Source organism: Cygnus atratus, chromosome 2 (genome assembly GCF_013377495.2).
Source record: "Cygnus atratus isolate AKBS03 ecotype Queensland, Australia chromosome 2, CAtr_DNAZoo_HiC_assembly, whole genome shotgun sequence".
Classification (NCBI taxonomy): Eukaryota; Metazoa; Chordata; class Aves; order Anseriformes; family Anatidae; genus Cygnus; species Cygnus atratus.
Window position 1 is genome coordinate 46,792,430 of NC_066363.1, and position 16,120 is coordinate 46,808,549.

General features: G+C 50.2%; 2 protein-coding genes across 2 annotated transcripts in view; one reads left to right on the plus strand and one right to left on the minus strand.

Moving 5' to 3' along the window:
* Nucleotides 1-16,120, plus strand: part of KIAA1143 (KIAA1143 ortholog) — a 273,363-nt gene that overhangs the window by 124,188 nt on the left and 133,055 nt on the right. The window lies entirely within an intron of this gene.
* On the minus strand, nt 1,792-8,901 carry CLEC3B (C-type lectin domain family 3 member B). The gene is made up of 3 exons (XM_035549839.2): nt 8,468-8,901; nt 4,847-4,945; nt 1,792-3,576 (listed from the first exon to the last, which is right to left on the minus strand). Exons 1-3 carry the CDS (start codon nt 8,571-8,573, stop codon nt 3,176-3,178), a joined length of 606 nt encoding a protein of 201 aa, XP_035405732.1. The 5' UTR covers nt 8,574-8,901; the 3' UTR covers nt 1,792-3,175.

Consider the following 16,120-nt stretch of genomic DNA (forward strand, 5'->3'; position numbering starts at 1 on the left):
TCCCTGCATGCAGCGGCTACTGAGATGGAGAGTTGTGTCTGTATCTGTTATTTTATTTGCAAAAGGAGAGACTGAGAGGTCAGATACTGAAGTGGGGTTCAGTACTTAAGTAGGATCTGGACCAAAGAGCAAATCCCATAAAAATAACAAGGCTTGGTGGTGCAGGGGTGGAGGTGCTCCTTCCCTTTGAGCGTTGCCAGTGCACCCTGCCAATGGTCTTATCCCCCAGACTGAGGTGGGGAGTGCTTTCTTTTCTTGGCAGGCCTGAGCAGAGGTGATTGGGAGCAGTTCCTTGCTGCTGTTGTACATCCTCTCCTCTTTCCTCCCAGCCATCACATCTCCATCTAGCTCTGATGTCAGGTTTGGGGATGTCAGAGCAGCCTTGATGGGCTGCGCTGCCCCAGTCCTGAGAAAGGAGGAGGTGGAGCAAGGACAGAGACAAAATGTGGACTTTGGCCTTCAGAAGGCCAAAGAAACAAAGAGGAGTACTGTGATAAGCAAGGATGAGGAATCTTCCAGAGATTGATGCAAACTCTGATGCAAACCCTCAGCTCCTCCCTCTGCTAAGAACGGTGCTTCTTTTTCTTTGGCTTCTAGAAGGAAATCCATAACTCATATGTTGTGTACAGTAAAGAGAAATGTTAAACACAACCCTGAAACTGCAAGGTCAGGTGTGGCATCCTGGGTCCAACAATGATGTCAGGAGCAAAGTCGCCTTTCCCTGTGCTCCTCCCAGCTTCAGGAGAGCAAACAGTCTGTGAAGAATGGTGCCTGGCAGGAGAGGAGTGGTGTGGAAATAGAGAGCAAGATAGATATGAGTGAGAAATCTGCTGAGAGCAACTTGTTGTTCTCTAGATTTTGACAGATCTACTCCTTAATGTTCTCATGGGGAACATCCTTCAGAAATGATCTCCACAGCTGTTTTTCAGATTTGCACTCCATGCAGAGAGCTGGTCCAGCTACGGCACCTGCATTTTCCCCAAAGCTCAGCATCACCAGGACCTGAGACTTTCACATCACCCCCCTGTAGTTCCTGGCCTCCCCTAAAAGACCACTGTTCATCTCTCTGACCACACAGTTACATTTTAAAACCTTGTAGTTTATAAACAGTCAGGATTAAAGCCAGCAAGCTTCAGGTTTTGCTAGTTTGGCTTTATATGTATCTCAAAAAATTGAGAGATCGTCTACCAAGGGAACTAGAGGGTACATATTGAGACAAGCTGGCTTGTGGGGTGTAGCCTTGACCTGTTGTCAAGCACTATCTTCCATGGAGATGTGTTGGATTTTCTTTGGAGGATGCTGAGGAGGAGAGGGAGGTAGAGGAGGAGGAGGGAGAAATCCCCATCACCTCAGTGAGGGAAGGAGGGGGATGCTCGGTGTCGTGCTGTGGCATCTCTGCTGGTTGTGAAGGAGGTGGGAGGCAGCCTGGCAAGTGCTGGCTCCAGGCTGGGGCCTGAGGCACTGCCACTGCTGCCAGATGTGAGCGAGGGAAGGACCTTTCTTCTGGGCTGGCTCCCACATCGGAGTGAAATTTCCCAGCAGCAATGGGAAGGGAGAAAGGAAATGTTATTCACCTATCAAAGGCTTCCCTGCCTGTCTTTCATTTGTGACTGGGATGATAAGAGCAAGGACAATCCTACAAACAGTGTCACAGAGCCGGGGACTCTCGCTTCCTGCTCTTCCCCTCTGCCTCCAGTGCCTCCCACCATCAGACAGATCCCTGGAGCTGCTCTGAAGAGAAATGCAAGGAGTGGGAGAAGGAAGCAGTCTGACCACATTGACTCAGCTCCATTCCTTCAGCAAGCTATATATATATTTATTTTATATTCATTTGAACAGCAGAAAGTTTGGCAATAATGGCAGCCTGGGAAGTATGCACTGTGTTTGTGCTTTTGACCCCTCCGGCTTGGCTCTCCCACATGATGTTTTGAAGACCCACCACTGTGCTGTTTTTAAGCAAAGCAACAAATCAAAATTTGTCTCACTACGAGGCTAGGGCCCGTTGGGATGCCCTCTGTCTGGCTGTGCTAGGACGTGTAGCCTGAAGGGCAAGGCCAGTACCAAGTGCTGGACTTCAAGGAACCGCTGATGCATTTCAGCCAGCAGTCAGCAAATCAATGTCAACGAGGCTGTGTTAAGCTGTCAGGGTGCTCTGCAATCCTTTCCCATTGTTCCTATTTCTTTCTTTATTTTTTTTAACCCTTTTCTCAGCAAAAATTTACCGAGGCCAGATCTTCAGCTGGGGGCAACTCTACGGGCACAAACTGTACTGAGCAGGCTTGTGTTTGCCAAGCATTTCAGCTGGGTTTCCATCACTAGAACAAGCTATGTGATTCCTGAAGTGGCTGAAGTCAGATTTCTCAGGATTCATTTTTGATAGACAGTTGTCTTTTATATGGCAGCTTATTCCCTAGTAGCTTTACATTTTTGTTATTTACCTAATTACTTTCACCTTCTACTTCCAATAATGCATTTGACTGAGTATGCTGCAAGTAATCACTGCTTCCTCCATTGTACAGGAGTGTAAATAAATCTTGTGATGGGATTTTTTTAAAAGGTCAGATGCTGGGGCTAGCTCCCCTACTGAAGTCAGTGAAATGTTTTCTTCTGACTGGTGAGAAAAGGGTCAAAAAAATGGGGGATGCTTTTGGGAAGGACACCCTTCTTCTCAGCATATCAGCCCATTAAGCAGAATGGTACTGGGCCGACAAGCCCAACAGCATCTCAGCATAAAGCAGAAATTAACACCCTCTGCTCTCTGAAACAGGACCTGATCCCCGAACTGGGCTTGCAGGGGAGCAAAGCTGGAGGAGAAGGCACAGACTGGCATTGCCGGTGTCCCAGCAAGGTTCAGCGAGGTGGGAATGGAGACTGCAGAGTGACAGCCCGGGCCTCTGAAATGGCTGTTGGCGAGGCTGGGCTGTCACGCTGGTTCTTCGCCGAAACCACCTCATAAATTCCCTGTGTACAAAAATATATCTATGGATCATGCCTTAGGGGGAAGGATGCGAACGGGGCTGGATGTGGCCGAGTGAAAGGCAGCGCAGCTCCGACCCGAAGCCGGCCTGCAGTGGCTGCCCAGGCCGTGGTGCTACGTGAAGGTGCGTGTGGGCCCGCGCGTGTACGTGCACACCGGCGTGTGCACGTAGCCACCCTGTAGCTCTATACAGCCCTGCTACACGATCATGAACTGGCAGACGTACGGCAGCTGCTCCTTGCACCTCTTGTCAAACCACTTGCCCACCGCCGCCCCCGACAGGGCCGCGCAGTTTTCCAGCTTGCCGCCGTCGGGCTGGGTGGTGATCTCGGTCTCCCAGTTCTTGTAGCGGATGGGGCCGCCTGCCATGTCGACCCACTTGCCCTCGGCCGCCATGTCGTTGAGGCCCAGCCAGATCTCCGCCTCGGCCCCGATGCTCTTGCGCATGTAGTCGTAGAGCGCGTCGTTCTCCTCCCCGCTCTGCGGCGTGCCGAGCGTGCCACCCTGCGAGATGCAGTGCTCGCTGGCCTCGTGGTACGTCTTGCTCTCAGAGAATGCCAGGTAGCATTTTAGGTGAATTTTGGTGCCTTTCAGGCAGACTGAGAGGTCGCCGCACGGATGAGACAGAGGGAGAAGAAGGGAATTGGTTTTAAAATCGGCACTCATTTCTTGGGCAAGCTGTGGTGCTGCTGCCAGCAGCACAAGCATCCCTAGGGGCCCCTCACACCTATGTCCCATGTGGGAAGGATGTGGCCTCCACATTTGGAAACCCTCCCAAAAAGGATCTGAGGGTGCCCATGTCTCTGTCTGTCCTCAGTGTCCCCTCTCCCTGTCTGTTCTCTTCCCGAAATGGAGCTGTGCTTTCTCGCCTCGGGAGGCAACATTTGTCTCTGCTGGGGGCTGGAGTGTTTTGGAAAAAACAGCCTGCAATTCCAATTCAACCATCTTGATTATGCAAGCGTGAAAAAAAATTCTTTTTTTTTAATACGTTTTGATCAGAAGTGTTGCGCTTGCATAGCTTGAGGTCTTCAGAGGAAATATCTACTTGCCTCTGATTTTAATGTTAAGAGCAGCGATTTTTAAAAATTTTTAAGCTTTAAACCCTGAGAGTGCAGGGTACTCGATCCAAACAATAGTTAATCAGAGCCATTCATTAATATCCAGACCAATTACATCTCAGTGAATGTGAGCTTGGATCTAAAGCCTTGATTTTGCTTGTGTTTCTTTCTTTTAGGGAGGAAATTCTCCCTAACTTGCATTTTTAGCACATTTCTGTAGCATGTTCTGCAAGTCCCTCTCCTACTGATGTCATGGAGTTTGCAGAGAATAACCATGGAGCAGGTCTGGAAAATGAACATTTTGAGACCATACTCTGTGCGTGTCACACAAGGCATGGTGGGAATGACCCCCAGCAACGTTCCCTGGGCAAGACCACGGTATGTATGAGGGATCAGGTAACCGTCTCACTGGGCTTCAGCCAAAAGACTGCAGCAAACAAAGAGTAAACTGTGTTTGACTGAAGTGCAAAATAATCTATTACCCATCCCGCTGATTCATGGAGGAAAATGAACATCTGGCTTAGTGTCATGGAAATATCAATAGCTTTAGAAATGGGAAGCTCTAGCACATAAAGAAGGGGGCCATATGCTGCACAACTCATGTCATTAACTGCCAGAGGAGCTTCCTCTGCCTGGAGGAACTGCAACGAGGCCACGCATTGCTTTGATCCCCAGCTCTCTCCCTGTGATGGACACCTCATCACAGAGTGCTTGGGCATCCCTTATCGATATGTATGGAGCAATGGTAACTGCTTTATAAGCAGCTCCTCTCTCAAAGTGAAAGCCATGCCTTCTTCAAGGACTCCTTTACCTGTCTGAAGTGCTTGCTTTTCCTTCAGTAGAGCAACTTCCTGAGAGATGTTGTCAATCATGGCCTTCAGGTCTTCAATCATTTTGAGGCTTACACCATCTGTTGGAGAAATCAAGGGAGGAGCATAAACATCCACTGCATCCCCAAGGGAGGCAGCTGAAGCTGTTCCTATAATCAAAAATCCCCATTTCCCTGCCTGCAGAGAAAGACAAACAAAAAGCATCCACAAAGCTAACATCTGTCCCTTAGCATACCCATCAGAGAGAATATTTGCTCTCTAGCCTGGTTGCGCCAGCAGCCCAGATTCCTACACTGGCAGGCACGCCATCACAGCTACCTCTTCCCCCTCCCTGCCTGGGGACAGGTACCAAAAAAAGAGCCAGAGCTGGTCTTCTGCAATGGGAAGATGCTTCCTTGGCTGGGGAGTTGGTTGTGGCCTCCTACCCAAGCCTGTGTCTTGCTAGGTGTGTTGCCTCTGGCATTGTAGATGCTCTTACCCAGCAGACAAAGTGCTACAAGGGGAACAACGAGATCACAGAGATACTTTCTTAAGGAAATGCTTCTTGGTCTTAAATAACAAAGACTTCTGAAGACAGCTTCCTCCTGGAACATAAAGGACAAAACCTTCTTTGCAATGAGGACCCACCCTGTTTTCCTTGCAGCCTCCTTTGTAAAGCTAGTCGGGCTCACACACTTTCCCTGCTGCAAGCCACCATAATGTCTCCTAAGACAAGGGATGCGAAGGAGCTGAAAAAGCCTTTGGTAAGATTTTGCTAGCCTTGAACAGCAACCTGTGGCTTAGCACCAGCTGGTCATCAGACCCTGATTTCTCCTGCGTAGGAGCAGAAGAGCCAGTTATGGCATGGAGGTGGGAGATCAGACACTAGGGAATTTGTATCATTGCACTGTCCCTGTTCAGGTGCTGCTGCTTCATCTCTCCTGGTGTAAGCAGCTGGGAGTCAGAGGGATCAGGAGGAGGGCTTTAAGCTGCTTTACTCCTTGCTCAATTAACTTCAATGGGTCCAGTTAATACTAAGGCACTAGCTATTATTTTGGTGCCTTTAATGAAACACTTTGTGGGAAACAGCTAATTAACTAACAGTCTTGTTCATCCATGTCTCTTGCAGCACAACAAATGTCCCCCAGGTTTAAGTAACATCCAAAGGCCATGGTGAGATATCCTTAGTGAGCCTTGGGGCAGCTCCAGCTGGGTTTGCTGTGCCAGTCTCATGCTGGAGGGTCCCTGACACACTGGAAGGTGGACACATCTCTTTGATAACTACCCTGTCCTGCTCACTGCCAGGTTTCCAAGTCATTGGCTTCCAAGTCATTCCTGCAGCAGTAACTTCGCCTGGGGAGAAAAGGGATCCAGCAACAAAATCATTAATTTTTTTTTTTTTTTGTGAAAAGGGATTCATATTTCTGGCAACTCCTTTCCACTGGTTGATTTGCACTTCAGCCAAAAAGCAAGTGCTATGGCTATGTCAGCAAATGCTGATTTTTCTATTTTTCATTCTTTTTTTTGCCAGCCGTATTTTCCTGTGTACTTCTATGTCCTCAAGGCCCAGCCTTTCCCTGGAGCACAGGAGGGGCCGGAGCACCCCCGCACAGGTTTTGTATTGCTGGAAATGTTCACAGGCACTTTCTGAGGTCCCTTCCTTACTAACAAGAAGCTATGGGATCACACAAGGATTTGGGGCAGATTCAGGAGCCCAACTCAGCCTCTACTCACTGATTTAAGAATCTGGACTCCAAATACCTTTAAAATACATGTGAGGGCTACACAGAGGTGCTCCCCCTGTGCCCTCATGGCCCCTGTCATGGCTGTGATGAGGGGTCCCCAGCCTGGACCCCCGGAGGCATTGCCCCAGGCAGGGCTCAGGGGGAGTTCACTGAACTGCTGTGGCTGGAAAAATTACCGGGCAGCAATCTGAGGGGGGAGGGAAACACAGGCAAAGCGAACTTGTTATTTCAGCATTTTCAAAATGCTGTGTTTTGGCTTTTTCACATCAAAATGGCACCATTTTTGTTCTGAAGCGGATCCAAATGTAAGCGATAATTACATCATGTAAAAAGAAGAAAAAGCCCAAGAAAAAAAAAGAAAAAAAGAGAACTGAAGAAGCTTGGCTCGAAGCATCATTTTCTTTTCTAACACTCGTGGCTTGGCCCTGCAGATTAAAGAGCTCGAACCCAACAAAAAGCCTGACCCTGTGATGGCCTCACCCTGCCCAAACCACCCCAGAGAAGGGCTGGGGACAGGAGGGTGACATCCTGCCCTTGTCATGGGTGGGCTTGGAGGTGGCAAGGGGTTGGGGCCAAGAAGAGTCCCTCCAGGGGTTATGAGTGCTTTCCTCGCTCCTTCTGCACCCCCCTGGTGCTTGTCAAAGTTGGAAATCTGTTAACTCAGCAGTGCTGAGCACTTCCAGTAAAGGCAGGGCACCTAACCCACCACGGGGCTGGATGCAGCCAGCCAAAAAATGCCAGGCTAGTGCGGATTCTTCTTTTCCCCACAGAAAACTTGACCTCTCCTGTGGTGAGAAACCCTGAGGAAAAACAATGCCTCCAGCTCTTTCATATGGCTTGATTTCCAGGGGGAAAAAAAAAAAAAAATTGGCCCCTCAAAAAAAGTGGTTTAGGTTGGAGATCGTTTTTCCTGTCCCAAAGGTGATTTTTCTCCCATCACGTTTTTTTTTTTTTTTTCTCCCACCTTCCTGTCACCCGTTGGTTACAGTCAGCATTTCCAGTGATATGGAGAGAAAGATAAGGTTTCCCTAAGAAATGAGCTTCTCTTCTGGCACATCCCAGCAGTGCAATGCAGACAAGTGCCCTGCACCAGTCCAGGAGGGCACTTCTGCTGCAGAAGGCAGGCACAAGGCACCGACGTGGGCTCAGCAGATACGGAGCGCTTTCATAGAAAGATCCACTGGGAGAAAATGGAAAAGTTTCTCAAGGACAGGACCCGACAAAAATAGCCGCCGGGAGAGCGTGCAGGGCAGCCCGGCCAAACAAAATTCCTGGGATGCTTCCTCCTTGCTCTCGGGTCTGCTCCAAAGGGCAAAGCCAAGCGCAGGCGACTGCAGCTGGACCCAGCAGCGGGCAGGATCGCACGCCACGGGCTGCAGCACCAGCCGCCTGCTTACCTGCCCTGTCCTCTGCGCTGTGCCACGGGGAGGAAGGGCTTTAAATGCTTTAAAACAAAGAGCCCTGCTGCTGTTTAATGGGTGATACAGTGCTGCTTTTGCCTGCCTGCTCCTGGCTGCAAATCTGCAACAGCTGTCTGGCATCTAGCGCTTAATGTCTTCCAAAAAAATGAATGAGTAGAGGTAGGGGTCGTAGAAACGGAGACGTTAGTAAGGGGAAAGTCTGGGGAGAACCTTAGAACATGGGAAATAGGGTGCCCTACAATGCTCAAAACGAATGTAGTCAGGGCAGCAACGTGCCCAAACCATTTCTGTATCCTTGCTAGTTTACAGAAGGACTACACAAGCACTCCTGCGGGAGGTAGAAAAAAGACACGATTAAGTTTTAAATGCTTTTTTAAAAGCTTCATCTCAGCACTCTTAAACAACTAGACTAATTGCATCCCCCCCAGCCGGGCAGGGTCCCCGAGGCTCTGCTCACCTTTCTTGGCTGCTGTCGGCTTCTGCCGCCCCTTGCCGTTTTGCTGGCCGGAGACCTGGGCGAGGGAGACGAGGCAGAGGAGCAGGCAGGCTCCCCGCAGCACCATGCCGCTGCCGTCCGGAGCCGAGAGGAGCTGGAGTGAGGCTGCTCTGCCCCTGGACAGCCTGCTTAGCACCGGCTTTAATCAAAACTGTCTGGCCAAGAAAGAAGTCTCCAGGCTTCCAGCAGCCGCCCGGCCGCAGGGAGGGTTCAGGCGGCTCCGGCCAATGCTGAGAACGGCCCAGCCAGCTTTCGTTTCTCAGCCTGCTGCTTGTTTTTGTTATAAAACAAAACAAAACAAAATAAACCGAACGCAAAATACCACAAGCCTGCTGAGAGGCGACTCGGCTAAACATAAGGGAAAGGCTGGGAATATAGCTGGGATGGTTTCCTATGGGTTTCTGCACAGTGATTGAGCTCACGTTTCAGTGATGGAGATGGCCACGTGAAGCACAAAAAATGGGGTTTGGGTGGCAGAGGGAACACAGCCCCTCTGCGGGGCTGCCTGCAAGGGGTGCTGTCAGTGCCCAAGCACCCAGCTCCTGCCACGGTGCCACCCCAAGCACCCCAGGGAAGTCTTGGACTACCACCCTGCAAAGGGCTGCTGTGGACCCGCTGCTTGAGTGCAGACAAATAGGGCTGTAGGGCTTGCTTTTCTAGTTGACAGTAGCTTCTGTAACTTTATTTTTGGGCCCCTCTCCCAAAGGGGGATGCTGCGCACAGCATTCTTTTGGTACATGTGGCCGTGCCTTTGCTCCTGCCCAGCTCCTGTGGTTCAATCCGGAGCATGTCAGCCCCTATGTTTCTCCCTTCACTTCCCTCAGAAGCTGTAGCATCAGTGCTTGGTCTCCTGGGGATTAAACAAAGGCATCCACACACGTGTTTTTCCCACAGCTAACAAAAAATAAAACCAAGCCAGCTTCCCTTGCTCGCCAGGCCGGGCGGCAGAGGCTGATGATAGTGCAGGATAAGGAGGCGCTGGCTCTGTGCTGTGCCCTTGCTGGTGGCTTGGTGCCCGGCGTCTGGGACCTGCCTGGGACTGACCTTGTTACCAGCACTGCTGTTCTTTGTACCCGTGTGGCTGGGGACAGAGCTCTGGGCTTTTGGATCTCGGTATTAACCCCTGTGTGCCACCACGGGGAGAGCTGCCAGCTCTGTCACTGCCTTTATTGCTTTTCTCCCCCTCTGGCGATGCTCATGCTGTTCAGAATCAAAATCTAAGAGTGCTCTTTGCACTTAAAAAAAATGGTGTGTGCCAGTGTAGATCACCCAAAGTATCTCTTCACCAAGTCTGCAAAAGCACTGAGGTGCTTGATAAGGCTCAGGGGCTGTGAAACCCCAGCTGATGCTTCACACTTACTGCACTGGGGGTCAAAATGAGCACCTGGGGGTCTTCCCTGTGGCCACCCTCATGGTAGGTGACAGAATACACTTTGAAATTTGTGTATTCACTCAGTTTAGGGAACGTTTAGTCTTCTGAATAACCCTGAGCTGTAACAGACAAATGGGCTGCACTTGACTTTGGGTGGTGGCCCACAGAAAGATGCTTTGCCCTTGCAGGATCCCAGGTGACTTCAGAGCAACCTAAACTGAAATCCCTGCCTGATTTTTCGGGTGCTGCAGTTGCAGCACAAGCAGGCAAGTCCTTCCTGCAGCAGGAACAGGATTCTCTGAGCAAGTGGAAGAAATTCGTGTGAGGAGATGAGAGGGAGCACAGACACTTAGGAGAACAAAGCGCTCTCTGTATCCGTCATTAACCTTAAATCCTTTCCGAAGAATGAAGGCAAGATGCTGCCCAGCACACTGTGAACCACTGGAGCTGCTTGAGCATAAAAGGCCTGAAATAAACAGGGGTGTGCCTGGAAAAAGAGCTGCTGTGGATTTAGTTTGGCTACCGCCGTGTTACACTCCCCAGCACTTGTGCTGAATAAGCAAAACCCTGCCCCGACATCCTACCTGAACAGAGCTCAGCTGCAGTCCAAATTTCGAAGCCAAGGAAGTGGGTTTGGTTTCCATTCCCTGTCACCACACACAAAATCCTACTCAGACTTAAGCAGGAGAACAAATATTTGGGGGGTTTTGCCGTCCTCTCTCCTGGACTACCCCGAAGTAGGATGGAGCCCAACACCTATGCACACATGCATGTTCCCTTCCCTTGACACTCAAGCAGCATCTCTCTTTCCAAAAGTGCTTTTGTTCAGCTCAGCACCTCCTGGTTTTCCTTGGCTCCACGTTTGCTCGCTTGTCATTTCTTTGATTAATGTCCTGCCACATGGGGGAAAACTGAATCGCTCTTTGTTGCTGCCTGTGAAACTGACAACTCTGATGTGGAGGCACCTGAACCCTAACCGCAGGTTTTTGGGTGGCTGTGGTTTCCAAAAGGAGGCGTTGACTCGATCCGTAGCTGCTGTACGGTGGCCTGCTTATATGGACTGAAAAAAGAAATGCTTGGCCCTGTAAACCTCCTAAACCCACAGGAACTCACCCAACAGGACCAAGCTGCTGTGCTGCTGCAGCAGGTCCAGAACAGGGGATGCTTTTGGGGAAGGCACGTGTAAAAAGCCAGAGGGCCCCTGCCTCAACCACACACCCACCCTGTCCGGGCTTCTGCTGAAGCCAAGAGGCCGTGGTCCAGCTGAATGACATGGCTATCAGTGGTCTTCTGCGAGCCGGCACTTTGGCCACAAGTCCTGCTTTTGGATCTGGGTGACTCACACACGTTGTGTAAGCGAGGCGTGGGAGGTGGGTAGAGGTAATCCTTCTCGTTAGATGAACTAATATAACTGGGAGACATCGGTGAGATTTTGGCCACTGGAACCTTTCCCCTTGGGGGCTGAAAGAGAAGCAGCAAAGTCCAGAGCCGAAGAGCAGCAGCTGGGAGCTTCATTAAGCACGGCCCATCCAAGGGAAGGGAGCGGGGGCCTGGGGAAAGAGAGGGGCAGGTAACTCATAGCAGGGCTCACAAGAGTGAGGAAGGTGACAACATGCCAAGAAACCAATTTTTGATCGCAATTAAAAATAAAGATCTGTGCAGTTATGAATTTTCCAGTAAAAGCACTTTACTCCCTTATTTCAAGCCAGGTCTCCCAGTCAGACAGACAGCAACTCCCGTCAGCTGTAAGGAAACTGGTCTGAGATGAAAAAAGAGGGCAAAAGAAAGCATGCTGAGGGAACCTGTCCCAGGGCTGTGAGGAGCTGGGGGGAAGCGGTCAGAAAAGTTGACGTGGCTCTGGGAAACCCAGTAAGCAGGCTGGGATGCTGGGCTTGGAGGGATTTCAGTTCGCAAAACAGTGGTTGGAAAAGGCCCATGGAAGGAAGCTGGATGCTCCTGGCAGTGATGCAAAGCTGCGATGTCGTGCCCGGCTGGGCAAGGAAACGGGCAGTGAGATCAGAGGTGATTTTGATTCAGCTCCTAGGAAATGAGCGGGGATTGCCAAGGCAAGAAGTGCGCGAGTGCCGCCGCACAATGGCTGGAAGGTGGGAGGGTGGACGAGGGAAGGTAACAGGTTTCACACGGTTATCATCGAGGTGGGCAATTCCCAGCCTGGGCTTTTCAAGGCTAAGACATCAGTTCAAAGCAGCCTCAAAGGAACAGGAGAGAAGCAGTGGTGGACAGTAAAAAAACACGCCCCGAGGACATGGGGATAACAGGAAAAGTCTCTGGTGCTGGCCACCTCGTGAACTCATGCTGGCATTGCTCCTGATTTCCACCAGCACAAACAACATCAGAACACGTTCAAATGGAAAGAGCTGAATCTATGGATCATTGTTTGTAAGACCAATAGAGAAGGAACGCGATAATAGTTCAGGAAAGGGTGGTTTTCATGAGGACAATGATGGGGAAAATCAGGGAGTCAGCACTTTGCCAAAATGTTCTCCCTAGCACCAACACTAGGAAACTGGCTCCGAGCCTGGGGAGGGAGCTTTCCCATCCCATGCCACAGCAGGCACGGCTCACTTCCCTACCCTGTGCTCTCCAAGGGTCACAGGACAGAAGGATCTGTGCAAAAAGACATCCTCGGGCCTTAAACTGAATCGTTTAAACCAAACATGGAGAGCTTGAGTGCCAGCAGCTGCTCAAAATGCCCCCATTTCCAGCAGGAGCAGCACCAAAGGACTTACCCTCCCTTCTGCCTGGAGCACGCAGACCCCGTTGGGCTAGGGGCAGACCTGGCTGTCTTCGCTGCTGTTATTTGCTGCCCATCATCCATACCCCAAAGTCTGACCGGCCTCGGCAGCTGTGATCTTTTGAGTCTAAATCAAGGAAGTTGGATCTGATCTGCAAGTGGTGTGACAAGAACTTGGGTGCCTGCATCGCTGATCCCACTCTCATCTGGAGAGCAGGATGACAACAGAGATGTTTATGGAGCTCGTAAGATAACCTTAGCCTTATTAAAGCGTTCCAGTGGATAAAACTGAGGCTGAAACCATCACTGGGGAGTCATTAACAACAGCACGCCTATGAGCCAAGTGCTGTTGTGCAGGAACAGCAAAAACATGTTAGCGGACAGCGAGAAATGCAGCTAATTAAAGAAAGAGCAGAGGGACCATGGTCTCTCTGCAGAGATAGGTGCCCAAGTGCCCAGCCTTTAGCCTGGCTTTGTTCTATTTGCAGCTCCATGAGACACACGGGAACTGCGGATGGCTGGGAAATCAGGCCACCGTGACTTAGACAGCTGGCTTGCAGACTGAAGCACATCAGCGTGGATGCTGACATTGGCCAACACTGACCTAGGAAGGAACGCCAACTCCTGCTGTCACAGGACGTGGGCTCTGGAGGCAGAAGAGGCACTTCCATGGGGATAGCCATGGTCCTGGATTTTACCTGGTTTTGGTTGGTCATTATAGAGAGACTGGCTCAGAGAGTAAGCAGCAGAAAATCCCCATTTATTTCACCAATCACTGAGCGTGCAGCAGTGTGTGGTCAGGCCTCTCGATGAGACTCTGGGACTCCAAGGCACCACAAAAAGAAACAGCCTGGAGGGACTGGGCGTTCAGAGCACCCACCTGAAACCTGCACCACGCAGCTGCCTCCCTGACAGCGATGCCGCTGAAGGCTGCCTGTGCGAGGCACAGCCAACGGGAGCATCCACGTTTTGTCTTCGTGGCAGCAGCTGGCTCATGTGGGAGTGTGAACGGGCAGGAGCCTAGCGCGAGACGAGGGGTCTGGGAGCAGGATCAGACAGTGCTGAAAGAAGTTTTCATAAAGCCTGACTGCGGGCAGGATGGCCCCTCGCCTCCCCGTTGCCTCACTCCCCCCTAAGGGGAGAAGCAGCTCTGCTCCCTCCCAAACTAAATGCTTGCAATGCTGAGCCACTGCTGCCGTTGCAAAACGTTGGCTGGTCGGGTTTCCCAGGCTCGGTGAGCCTGCTGGGTGTCACCCCGACAGCAAGCACAGATCAGAGGAACACGAGCAGCAAACCAGCCGCATCTGCTGACGACAGCCTAACCCTCTTCTGCCTCCAGCAGCCTGTGTCAGACCTTTGGGATACACGGGGGAGGTGGGGGGACGCACAAAAACCAAGCTAACAAAAAGGTAAACTGCAGCTGGGTGCTTTTTGGGCAACACAAGCAGAAACCTAGCGGGAGTCACCATCTCCAGCACACAGCTTTCAGCTTCTCGACACTCCCAGCAGAAGCAATTAATTCCTGGGACAAACACAGAGCTATCCTGCTCCACAGATGTTTCCTCTTAGTCCTACTGGACTCAAGTCAATGAAAACGTGGCAATATCTGCACAGCAACACATGGAACTTTCCACCAGCCCAAATGGGAACAGGAGCAGGCTCAGTTGAAGCCTTTATGAAAAATCTCCAACTGCTATTCTTGTTTGGGGTGGAAGGGAGGAGTTAAAGAGAGCTAAGAAAATAGAAACGGGCAGCAGAGGCCTTTGCATGCCTGAGAACCACAGTCTCAGAGATTTCTTGGCAGATGTTGTATCAACTGGGAGAGCTGCAGGCCCTTTTACCCCTATCTGCGCTTTGTTTACCCATTTGGGACAGGAGTTGGTAGCAGCAAGTCCCCAGGGGCAGCTGAGACGAACCAGCAGCTGTGCAATACTTCTGGCTGGGCTCATTATTTACATCTCAGGGGTAGAAGCAACCCCGGGCTGAACCGGGGTCACACTCCACCCCGCTGCTTTTCAGTGCCGTTAGGTAGGACGTAGGGAGCTTGTGGACAGAGCAGGACCCTTTGAAGACCCCCAATTCATTCTGTGCCTCCTTACACACCTACAGAACCACGGGGAGGAGGACACGCGTGGTTAGAGGAGCTGCTGTGGACATTTGCACCACATTAGTTTACACTGACACTCTCGGGAATTGCTTGGAAACATTTTATGACCAAGGTGGGCATTTCGGTACACACATCTGCTCCACAGGTCTCCCTGTGCTGGAAGCAGACACAGATGCTCAGGTAGCAAGAATTTGCTTTTAGGTAAGTGAGCACAAAGCCCAGATCTCAGCCAGGCTAAGTATTTGCTTTCCCTACTAAGAAGTGGGTCAGTTAACACACCTGAAACATAGTGAGGTGAGGTTTCTTGTTTCTTTTTTCCCCAGCTCCCAGAGCAATCAATTTAAAACAAAGTTCTGGAGAGGGGAGCAGGAAGCATCCTGCCACCACCAGTAGAGCCCCACTATCATCAGTAATTTGCAAAAAATTTGAAGTTCCCTCAGCTGGAAGGCTACATAGACACATACTATTACTACCATGTTACAAAATTCACCCTGGAAATAACTCTAGGCAGCCTTCTGGTACTAAATCAGAAATCTATAATAAACCAAGCAACAGTTATTCAGAGAACAGCTGTGGTTTAAGACTCGCAATCCTCATATAGATTAACTGTTTTCTGAAGCATTAAACAATACACAACTAAGCAAAAACTGCCCGTGATATGTTTAAGGTACTGTAAATGTTTTTTCTCCCTTCGTTTTTCTTTCTTCCTGCATTCTTAGAAGTATTTTAGGACCTGAAGGGATTTTAAGACCTGAAGTACATCATATACTTGAATACGAGCATGATCGCTTTCTCTTCTATCTACAGCTCTCCTTCAGCAAAACCCTTCCCCTTCTCCCCACCAAACATGCACCAGTCAAGAGATTTTATTTATCTGGCATTAGGAAATCAACAAACACTTGTTGATTAAGAGGTAAAGAAATTCTGGATTATTATTGTAGCTTTTATCAAAATGTGTATTCAAAAGGAACCTTCTAATACAGCTGAAACACCTTGAATTTTTTTTCCTGCAACTTCTCCAGTCTGATGCTTCTTCCTGTCCTGCAGGAAAAACAGCTCTTACTCCTTGCTGCACCAGCCAACTGATGTAGGTATCCATGGCTTTGAAGACCTGGTGATACAACTTGATTGCATCTTATCTGCCACCTTCTCCTGTCTTTTTCAGCTTTGATGAAATCCATTTCCAATCTTAGTGAAAGTGTAGAAGGACAAAGGTTCTCCTCTTGTTTGAACCTCTCTCTACAACTGTCTCCGTGTTCATTCCAGCTCCAGCCCAGTGAACCCAAGACCTGCATTCTCTCAGATGTCTCCTTTGGTATTACAAGTTATGATCTAGCAGGACAACAGTGAAAGTGAGGCTTTAGCCCCGTGCCACTGCTG